This window comes from Oncorhynchus nerka, linkage group LG16, assembly GCF_034236695.1.
Source record: "Oncorhynchus nerka isolate Pitt River linkage group LG16, Oner_Uvic_2.0, whole genome shotgun sequence".
Classification (NCBI taxonomy): Eukaryota; Metazoa; Chordata; class Actinopteri; order Salmoniformes; family Salmonidae; genus Oncorhynchus; species Oncorhynchus nerka.
In genome coordinates, this window is record NC_088411.1 from 28,869,600 (window position 1) to 28,881,383 (window position 11,784).

General features: G+C 42.6%; 1 protein-coding gene across 3 annotated transcripts in view; it reads right to left on the reverse strand.

Annotated features, from left to right (window-relative positions):
- fbxo11a (F-box protein 11a) overlaps window positions 1-8,298 on the reverse strand; it is a 39,380-nt gene extending 31,082 nt beyond the window's left edge. For 2 of the 3 annotated variants that reach the window (XM_029685353.2, XM_029685352.2), the window contains exon 1: window positions 7,985-8,295. In XM_029685353.2, coding sequence (XP_029541213.1) covers window positions 7,985-8,072 — 88 coding nt within the window. In that variant the 5' untranslated portion in view covers window positions 8,073-8,295. Of the gene's footprint in view, window positions 1-7,984 lie in introns of all 3 variants that reach the window. The other variant, XR_003865809.2, reaches the window with a different exon arrangement.
- Window positions 8,299-11,784: the final 3,486 nt, after the last annotated feature.

Here is an 11,784-nt window from a genome sequence, read left to right on the forward strand (position 1 = left end):
TTTCCAACAATTGTTTAGACAGATTATTTCACTGTGTCACAATTCCAGTATGCAGACGACACACAATTAATCTTCTCCTTTCCCCCTTCTGATGACCAGGTGGCGAATCGCATCTCTGCATGTCTGGCAGACATATCAGTGTGGATGACGGATCACCACCTCAAGCTGAACCTCGGCAAGACGGAGCTGCTCTTCCTCCCGGGGAAGGACTGCCCGTTCCATGATCTCGCCATCACGGTTGACAACTCCACTGTGTCCTCCTCCCAGAGCGCTAAGAACCTTGGCGTGATCCTGGACAACACCCTGTCGTTCTCAACTAACATCAAGGCGGTGGCCCGTTCCTGTAGGTTCATGCTCTACAACATCCGCAGAGTACGACCCTGCCTCACACAGGAAGCGGCGCAGGTCCTAATCCAGGCACTTGTCATCTCCCGTCTGGATTACTGCAACTCGCTGTTGGCTGGGCTCCCTGCCTGTGCCATTAAACCCCTACAACTCATCCAGAACGCCGCAGCCCGTCTGGTGTTCAACCTTCCCAAGTTCTCTCACGTCACCCCGCTCCTCCGCTCTCTCCACTGGCTTCCAGTTGAAGCTCGCATCCGCTACAAGACCATGGTGCTTGCCTACGGAGCTGTGAGGGGAACGGCACCTCAGTACCTCCAGGCTCTGATCAGGCCCTACACCCAAACAAGGGCACTGCATTCATCCACCTCTGGCCTGCTCGCCTCCCTACCACTGAGGAAGTACAGTTCCCGCTCAGCCCAGTCAAAACTGTTCGCTGCTCTGGCCCCCCAATGTTGGAACAAACTCCCTCACGACGCCAGGACAGCGGAGTCAATCACCACCTTCCGGAGACACCTGAAACCCCACCTCTTTAAGGAATACCTAGGATAGGATAAAGTAATCCTTCTCACCCCCTTAAAAGATTTAGATGCACTATTGTAAAGTGGCTGCTCCACTGGATGTCATAAGGTGAATGCACCAATTTGTAAGTCGCTCTGGATAAGAGCGTCTGCTAAATGACTTAAATGTAAATATAAATGTTTACATACACTAAATTGACTGTGCCTTTAAACAGCTTGGGAAATTTCAGAAAATGATGTCATGGCTTTAGAAGCTTCTGATTGAATTTAGAAGCTTCTGATGGCTAATTGACATCATTGGAGTCAATTGGAGGTGTACCTGTGGATGTATTTCAAGGTCTACTGTCAAACTCGGTGCCTCTTTGCTTGACATCATGGGAAAATCACAAGAAATCAGCCAATACCTCAGGAGAAAAGTTGTACACCTCTACAAGTCTGGTTCATCCTTGGGAGCAATTTCCAAACGCCTGAAGGTACCAAGTTCATCTGTACAAGCAATAGTACGCAAGTATAAACACCATGGGACCACGCAGCCGTCATACCACTCAGGAAGGAAACACGTTCCGTCTCCTAGAGATGAACATACTTTTGTGCGAAAAGTGCAAATCAATCCCAGAACAACAGCAAAGGACCTTGTGAAGATGCTGGAGGAAACAGGTACAAAAGTATCTATATCCACAGTAAAACGAGTCCTATATCGACATAACCTGAAAGGCCGCTCAGCAAAGAAGAAGCCATTGCTCCGAAACCGCCATAAAAAAGCCAGACTACGGTTTGCAACTGCACATGGGGACAAAGATCGTACTTTTTGGAGAAATGTCCTCTGGTCTGATGAAACAAAAATAGAACTGTTTGGCCATAATTACCATCGTTATGTTTGGAGGAAGAAGTGGGGGGCTTGCAAGCCGAAGATTACCATCCCAACTGTGAAGCACGGGGGTGGCAGCATCATGTTGTGGGGGTGCGCTTTGCTGCAAGAGGGACTGGTGCACTTCATAAAATAGATGGAATCATGAGGTAGGAAGATTATGTGGATATATTGAAGTGACATCTCAAGACAGTCAGGAAGTTAAAGCTTGGATGCAAATGGGTCTTCCAAATGGACAATGACCCCAAGCATACTTCAAAGTTGTGGCAAAATGGGACAAAAAAAGGACAATGAAGTCAAGGTATTGGAGTGGCCATCGCAAAGAAATACAACCTGACATAAATAATTCTCTAGTATTATTCTGACATTTTACATTCTTAAAATAAAGTGGTAATCCTAACTGACCTAAGACAGGGAATTTTTACTAGGATTAAATGTCAGGAATTGGGAAAAAAAACTAGTTTAAATGCATTTGGCTAAGGTGTATGTAAACTTCCGACTGTATTACTGTATTAAAACGTTCAGGTTTCAAACGATGAAGTATGTTTTCAAAATGCATAACCTACTGCCTCCAGCTCATTGCAAAGTGGTGTGTGACATGCTGATGAAGCCTGCCTTCTGTTGCCGTTTGAGATGCTGCAGTAGCAGCTCTCGCACTGTATCTATCTGTATGCTGTACGGGTGTGATAAGATACAATATTTTAATTATGTACGCACGCGCCAATTTAATTCCACTAAGTTAACCAATAAGCATGTATTTCCATCAATTAATAGGCTAAAGCCTTATTTCACAATATAATTTTTTTCTTCTCCTTGACAATTGGCCGGGCTCAATTTTATTCATTGGCTTAACCATTTTTTTTTTAGATAGCCCTAAAACCAGCTATTACCGCGTAACCAAAATGTGGTTAGAGAGAGAATAAATACAAGGATATTGGCCAGCGAAGCTAGCTGCTGGATGAGAACTCCTCCTGACAGAAAGGAAATGAGCAGTGAATTAAGTAACCCCCCAACAGCTTGCTCACATCTGGGCACAGCCCCTTTGCCCACAAGGAGGAGGCTTAAACACATTTAGATGGGTTACAAAGATCTCCCTAGAGTGTAGCAACAACAACGGAGCCAGCCTCGATCCTATCGTGTCTCTGTGCCAGCAGCAGCTTTATGACTATTTAACTCTCCTGATGAGAGGTCAGATTCTAGGCCTCGATTAGGAGCAACAAAAATTAAGAGCCGTTTGGGAAAGTAGGCTAATTGTAACAAACAAAGAACATCGATCCCAGACCAGTCCTCCCACTACTAAACTTGTAATTCGTGACCTCCACTAGGTCTGAAAGACCATAAAAAGAAAACCACATCGTAGGTTCAGAAGCAGCAGGTCAGAACGTTCCCCTGGAAAAGCCAAAAGGGTTCTGCCTGGAAGACATAGGACAAATTATTTACATCAACATGACATTAATAGGAGCCTAAACGTCCTGTTGTACAAACAAGATATGTCAAATCAACTGGCTTGGTGAACTAGGCTACCTCTCAGGTCATCAGGGTCAGAAGAACTTCCATGTGTGTGTGTGTGTGTGTACATTGTGTAATTGGGTCACACAGAGACCCCCTAAAACCTTCCCTGTCAGATTGTATCAAGCCTAACCATAGGCACACAAAATAGCTACATCATATGATAGGCCAATAATCAGCCATACATACATGTGGCTCTGGGCAAATACATAAATATATATATATATATATATATATTTTACACACTGAACAAAAATATAAATGCAACATGCAACCATTTCAACGATTTTACTGAGTTACAGTTCATATAAGGAAAGTCTGTCAATTTAAATCAATTCATTAGGCCCTAATCTACGGATTTCACAGGGGCATAGGCCCAGGGGGCCAAGGCCCACCCACTGGGGAGCCAGGCCCAGCCAATCAGAATGGGCTTTTCCCCATATAACGGCTTTAGTACAGACAGAAATACTCCTCAGTTTCATCAGCTGTCTGGGTGGCTTGTCTCAGACGATCCCGCAGGTGAAGAATGTCCATTGCTCGTGTTTCTTGCCCAAGCAAGTCTCTTCTCATTATCAGTGTCCTTTAGTAGTGGTTAATTTGCAGCAATTTGACCTTGAAGGCCTGATTCACAGTTGTCTCCTCTGAACAGTTGATGTTGAGATGTGTCTGTTACTTGAACTCTGTGAAGCATTTATTTGGGCTGCAATTTCTGAGGCTGGTAACTAATGAACATATCCTCTGCAGCAGAGGTAACTCTGGCTCTTACTTTCCTGTGGAAGTCCTCATGAAAGCCAGTTTCTTTATAGCACTTGATGGTTTTTGCGACTGCACTTCAAGAAACTTTCAAAGTTATTGAAATGTTCCAGATTGACTGACCTTCATGTCTTAAAGTAATGATAGACTGTTGTTTCTCTTTGCTTATTTGAGCTGTTCTTGTCATAATATGGACTTTGTCTTATACAGAACATGGCACTGTTTGGTAAACCACCGCTACCTTGTCACAACACCACTGATTGGTTCAAACGTATTAAGGAAAGAAATTCCACAAATTAACTTTTAACAAGGCACACCTGTTAATTGAAATGCATTTCAGGTGACTACCTCCTCATGAAGCTGGTTGAGAGAATGCCAAGAGTGTGCAAAGCTGTCATCAATGCCAAGGGTGGCTAGTTTGAAGAATCTGAAATATATTTTTGATTTGTGTAACACTTTTATGGTTACTACATGATTCCATGAGAGAATGTGTTATTTCATAATTATGTTTTCACTATTATTCCACAATGTAGAAAATAGTAAAAAATAAACAAAAACCCTGGAATGAGAAGGTGTGTCCAAACTTTTGACTGGTACCATATATAGAATTGAGACAGTCTGCTGTTCCCTGAGGGAATGAATCATATGACAACATTTGGGAGGGCTGCAACAGATGAAAAAAGTTCAGTCCCTTGTAGAAATGTTGCAGCCTTCTGGCAATTTTGCACAGAGCCTTCTAACAAGGCAGAGGAGGATATTTTCATTGGCTAAAACTTTCAAGCAGCTGTGTGGTGCTACTGAGCTTTCCCTCTGATTAGATTGTGTCACATGTAAAGCCTAATGCAGTCCATTGGGAGAACCATTCAAACTACATAGTAGGCCTATACATGAAACACAGAATTAAATGAATGTCCCATAAAAAAGCTGACAGACCATATATTACAAATTGTGAAGATCAATTTCTGAAACGTATTGACCACTGTCTGCACAATCTAATGTGTTTGTTTATGACAAAAGATTGTTAACCTTTGACCATATTCGTAGACACACTCTTTACATCTCCTGCTAGCACCCAGATGACAGAGGATTCAAATCATTTGCAATGACTCCAGACCGTTTACCTTCACCAGGTGAATAACAAAAGGTCCATTCTGCCTGGAGGATCCATAACGTATGAATCCATAGGCTAACTGTTGCCAATCAAAACCACCCAAGCTGGGAGCTCCTAGCTCCAGCAAACTGTCTGTTGCTCTGGTAGCAAGGCTGCTCTCCCAGGCTACTAGTTCAGTAACCACTACAAACACTGTCTCTGCTTAGCTCACTACAACATCATCTCTAGTCTTCTACAACAAGTGCATCCCAAACACAAGTGGCACTAAAGCAACGAACTCATTAGGCCTAAAAGCCGTACATATAGTCTATTCAAAACACAGTACACAGAAAAGCCAACCGATTCCCTGCTGTTGACAAACAACCATTACAAAGGACATATAGTGTGACGCATTGCGCTCCACTTTTGTTTTAGCACAAAAAATACATCCTTGCTGGAAAAAAAACAAGACCAGAGTTCGGATCATGGGGAGGAGGCAGTAAAGACCTCATCAGGAAGAAGCAGGGTTCACTTAATCAAGACAGCCCAACGAAAGAGTATAGCTGCATTGTTCCTGTGCCCCACTAGCTAGTAATCAAACTGATCAATGGATATGGGCAGTAGGGCCAGGACAATACCCGTATTGTAATATTTTTTCCATGGCAAAAATGAAGACGTGAAGCACACTAAACTCTTCGGTCCTTTAAAAACCTGCTGTATGTAAAATAGTGTGTTATAGCTTGGAAAATAAATACATGTGACTTTAGATGACAACATAATGATGTTTGTTTCCAACATTAAGTCCGTGTCTTGTTTTGTTTTCTTGCCATGATACAAACCAGTATCACGATACTGGTATCATCCCGACCCTCTTTTAAAGACTTTGCCAAATTCTGATAAATAACATTTCAGGTTTTTAGGGTACAAAAACAAAGGCGGCTCTAATTTAATAGGATACCATGGATTGGGAACAGTTTAAGAGGTGGCAGCATGACCAAAAACAAAACAATGTTCCTCTCTTTCAGGCCGATGAAGAATGCAAATGTCTATATGTAGGCCTGTAATCTGCAGTATTGAGAGCTCAGATGACAGCATCAAACACTCTTATTGCACTTCATAGCTAATGTTTCCCTAAGGCTGCTTTTAGACAGGCAGATTCATTCTGATATTTTTTTCACTCATTGTTCAAAAGACCAATCAGATCAGCTCTGAAAAGATCTGATGCGATTGGTCAAAATACCAATTAGCAGGAAAAAATATCAGAATTGGCTGCCTGTCTTAACACCCTAAATACTTAATTAGGAAAATACACATTAGTACAGAGTGCCCTCTTTTCTAACAATTGGAGGTAGTCGTATTAAAAAAGGATGTGGTAATACCTCTCTGCTTGGTCATGCTGTCACATGATGAGTACCCCATAACTTATACCCAATTTATTTTAGATGTCAATGGCTGCATGTACATAGGCAGCCCAAAACTGATATTTTCTCAACTGATTGGTCTTTTGACCAATCAGATCAGTGCCTTTGCCAATAATTGAGCAGCGCAGCCAATATAGCCTACATGTACCTCTTCACTTCGGAGGCCTCAGACCATCATGTGAACAGCTGCCTTGACTATTTTGATGCCTCCTCAACCACCGTGACTTGTATGGCTTATCCTATTACTGATCATACTTACACGTTAATGTTCACAAAAACGTAGCTGGCAAATTGACTCAAATCTAGTTAGACTAAGACAAATGAGAATCATCTAGCTAACGTTCGCAACAAAATAGAGAAAGGAGTATGTTAGCACTCAAAAAGCTCTGACGGTCGGTCCCAAGTGAATTTCCCCTGCTTTTGTAATTAGCTCGCTTTGTCTAACCATCAGCTGTCAACGTACTGGTAACTAGACGATTGCTGTCATCGGAGATTGTCGCACATAGAACCTAAACGTTGTTTACATTTGAAAGGTTAGCTTTCGTAAGAGTGCCTGGTTACCCCATTGTGTGCCTCGGTACAACGCCGGTGGGTGTCCTCAGTCATAGATACTAATCTAATCCGAACACAACCAGGCCTTGGTTAAGGTGGTGTGAGACGCCGCACAGAAATGTGTTAGTTACTTTAGATGCCTCAAGCGAATTTAGCAAGCTACTAACGTTAGCTGTCTACGCCAACGAGAGTAGCTAGCCTTAGCCACAGCTAAAACGTGATTTATTCACTTAGTTATTTTCTCTACAATTTGTGACCAGCAACAGCTAGCTGCATTGGCTAGATGGTTAATGTTAGCTAGCTAACCAGCCAACAAATCACAACTCTAGAGAACGCAACATTTGTTAAACTAGTAACGGGGAATGCGTAATGACAGGAAAATAAAATTGTCCTCTACATAGTGTGCAAATAACAATTAAGTAATGTTCACTTCGATAATTTCCTAATTGTTATTTAAACAAAGGCGTAGCTACTAGCTAGCTGTCTACCGATAACGTTCGTCATGTGTTGCCAATTTGCTCGTTACGTTAACGTACTACTAGTTCACTTAGCTGGCTAACTTTATACCAGTAAAAACTAACGTTAGCGAGACTAGAAATACTAAGACATCCACAAGAGACTAACCATGATATACAATGTGTTTGAGTATTCTCTTCTACGATCTGTAGCTAGTCAAGTTCAGCAAGGACAAGTTTAGGTCTAGGAACAAACCAAACAAAGCGCGGCCTTAAGGATTGCGGACAGAGCAAGATGCCTCGATGTTTCCTACAGTCTCAACCAAAAGGGAAATGTTTTCAACCCTAATTTTGAAAATCAACCTGACAACACGCAATCGTTCAACTTGAGTCAACAAGTCACGTAATTAACGTGTGTCTGTAAAGGTTTGAAATGGGCCCAATTAGCTTAGCGACTACATTAAATGCATTACCTCTTTCCTGGTTGTTCCTTTCCGGCTGTACCGGGCGCGGCCTCGACACTCGCCTGGGTCTTCTGCTGGTTGCTCTGACGGAGTTCATTTGGGGTATTTAGAATTTAAAAGAAAAACCGAACCCTTCGCTGCAGTTGGAACGACGTCTAAGCACGCAATCTAAAATGTTTTTTTCTTAAACATTGCTCAATAAGTCACCCCTTTCCTGCGGCTTGAGAAAAACATGTATATATTGTCGTTGCCCCTGCAACCCTTGCTTAGCTGCGTTTTGCTATTGCAGGAGGAGCCATTAGCGCAGAGACCGTCGGACAACAAGAAAATTGAACATCAATCACATGGGAAGAACTTCCACCAATAGCACATCGTAGTTCGACGTTTTTTCTTGCCCACTGCAAACATGAATGTGTGTCTGAAAATGGCTGAGAATGAAACAATAAAGTATATTATGGGCTCACGTTACCTCTAAACTATTATTAGCCTACTGTAGCCTAATCATCACTATTATGTGTGATAGTTCTAGGCTGGAACCAAATCCGACACACCCTGTGAGTCTCCTGTTCAGAACAGTCTTTCGAGATATATAGACATTATTCAGTACAGGGGGCTAGTAACCCACAACAGGGACTGAAGAACAAAGGCATATACGGCTAAAGAAGCCCACTCCATTTCAAAGTTTTATTTGCCAATTCATCTACCGGAAAATATAATTGGTCAATGTGGTTTCCTTGTGTTGTCTGAAGTAGAAGCCAGTATAGTTTTATTATTACAGTCCTGACATATCTGGCACAATGCCTTGTATAACGATGTCTAAACAAGCACCTGATTGACTCCTGTAGGATAGACTGGGTTACCCTTTTCTTTCCCCCCTGACAACACAGGATTGGGCACAGGGTTTGGATAACAGGTGGGCTAGAGGGGTCATCAAATCAGGGCCCCTCAGAAGAATTTTAATACCAATATGGCCCCCCCACAATTTTCAAAGATATCAATGTGTGGGACCCATAAGACACCTCGTCGTGCACCCCAAGAGTCAACGTGTAATTCAAACCCTGAGTTTGTGTGCCACTGCCAGTGATTGACTCAGTGCTTAGAAGGAACAAATAAGCCTACAGACAGACATCACTACTCCTGTACATGGTCTTTCTCACAGCTCAGCTGTCTATGTAAATCACTGTAATAAAAACATACTTTATCAATCACCAGTGTTGAACTTCACCTCACAGCTGAGGTCTTCTCCTTTGTGGTCAGCTGTCATTAATTGTTGTTCCTGACTGACAGCTGTATAGACCACATGTTGTGTGGTTGGTGGCTGGCTGATTATGACCCAAATGGCACTCTATTCCCTATTTAGTGCACTACTTTTGAACAGGGCCCATAGGTCATTTGGGATGCAGACACTGAAGCCCATGGCAAATAGTGTCTGTTAAGTAATTGGCATCATTGAACTACAACAAGAGGTGGCCACATTTTATGCATAGGGATTGATGGGTCTCTCTGACTGAGCATATCCAGTAGTAGGCCGTCCTGCTACTAATTCTGAGCTCTAGTGTTAATTATTGAGAGAATGCTCAGGTCTCATTGAATGCTCTTTGTACTTGTGTATTTGTCATAGTATGGTAAACATTCTGAGAGTTAGATATTGAGTTTCAATGCCTTTATTCAATGGGCAGTTTATTTGTGAAATTTCTGAACAAAGCTCATTCATGATTAAATATTTCAGTGAAATAGTGATCATTCAAGTGTTAATGTGTGGGACCTTGAATGCAGTGTTTCTCCTATATTCATTTAGCAGTGGCGGGCCACCGCAAAATGTTTAGAATTGCAGGAAATGATGAGCTTTGAAACTGCTTTTAAAAATATATATATATCAGCCCCGTGGCAAAATGTGTAGGAATGCAGGAAACAAGCAACATTTTGTCTCTGAGACCAAGAGGTGAGCCTCTAAAATCTTTGGTCGGAGCGCCACGCAATTGGCCATGCCCGCTCTGCGCTAACTTTGCCACCGCTGCTGAAAAAAGTCCTAGGGGAAACACTGGAATGGCATCATGAATAATATACATTTGACTGAGAGGAGGTAGCCTATCTATTCATGCACTCTAGTCTAGTGAATGTTCACTCACAGATGGAGCCATATTGAGGCATCATGCTCTGATTTCCTCATTGCGAAGGGTTAGTAATGTCACGTAGGAAAGAACGCCATCTGTTGGGAGGTAATGATGATGCCACGTAAACCTCAAACCTAGGACTGCCCCCTGTGGTGTATTCATTAGTCAGACAATGTTGCTAACAGTTGCAAACTTTTGCAATGGAATCTGTTTACTCCAAACCAAAAGATCAGGGGTGTATTCATTATGGAAACCGTATACCATTTAAGAAGCAAATGATACGGGGAGGAACCTACCTGAATTTGTTCAATAAAAACTCTTGTTTACATTTTCTGTTGGAGTAAACGGTTTCCGTTGGTTTCCGTAATGATTACACCCCAGATGTCATATAATGAAAAGAGGTACATATCACAGATGGATGCAAATCTTCTACTGATTTGTTATTTCTAATTGTTCAATCCTTTATGGGCTGTGGGAAGAGACTACTAATTGTTCCAGTCTCAGTCAGCTCCCTCTTTGACAACAGCAATATCAACAGCACCATCAACAAACTACAGCAGCAGTGAGATTCCCACTCTGCTCAAAGGCCCAGTGCAGTCAAAACCATGATTACCTGGGTTTTATATTTCCATACTATGAGGTTGGAATCATACAGTGAAAATGATGATAATGCCCTTGTAGTGTAAGAGCTGTTTGAAAAGACCGCCTGAAATATCAGCCTGTTTTGGTGGGAGGGAGTTTTGGCCTTCCATGGTGACATCACCATGCAGTAAATGAGTTAATAGACCAATAAGAAAGAGTTCCAAATTTCTCAGCTAATTTTCGGGTTTCTCCTCCCCACTCAAACCACTCCCAGACAGTCCTAGCAAAATTCTTGCTTAAGAAATTGCTCTTAGCTTAGAAACTATTTTTGTTTGTTTTTGACCATTTTAATGGAAAACAATCACAGTAAGGTACTTAATTGATACCCAGCAATGATTTGATATTAAGATAAAAACGGCTGCATTGGACCTTGAATCACCATCAAATGCACATCACACTATTGCTCCCGGGTGGTACAGCGGTCTAAGGCCCTGCATCTCAGTGTTAGAGGTGTCACTACAGACCCTGGTTCAGCGGTCTAAGGCACTGCATCTCAGTGTTAGAGGTGTCACTACAGACCCTGGTTCAGCGGTCTAAGGCACTGCATCTCAGTGTTAGAGGTGTCACTACAGACCCTGGTTCAGCGGTCTAAGGCACTGCATCTCAGTGTTAGAGGTGTCACTACAGACCCTGGTACGGCGGTCTAAGGCACTGCATCTCAGTGCTAGAGGTGCCACTACAGACCCTGGTTCAGCGGTCTAAGGCACTGCATCTCAGTGTTAGAGGTGTCACTACAGACCCTGGTACGGCGGTCTAAGGCACTGCATCTCAGTGTTAGAGGTGTCACTACAGACCCTGGTACAGCGGTCTAAGGCAGTGCATCTCAGTGCATGAGGCGTCACTACAAACACCCTGGTTTGATTCCAGGCTGTATCACAACCAGCTGTGATTGGGAGTCCCATAGGGGGGTGCACAATTGGCACGGGTTTGGCTGGTGTAGGCCATCATTGTAAATAACAATTTGTTCTTTAACTGCCTTGCCTAGTTAAATAAAGGTTCAATTAAAAATTGCTGTGTATTTCTTACAGAATCTTATCTCTTTGCTGTAGTGTA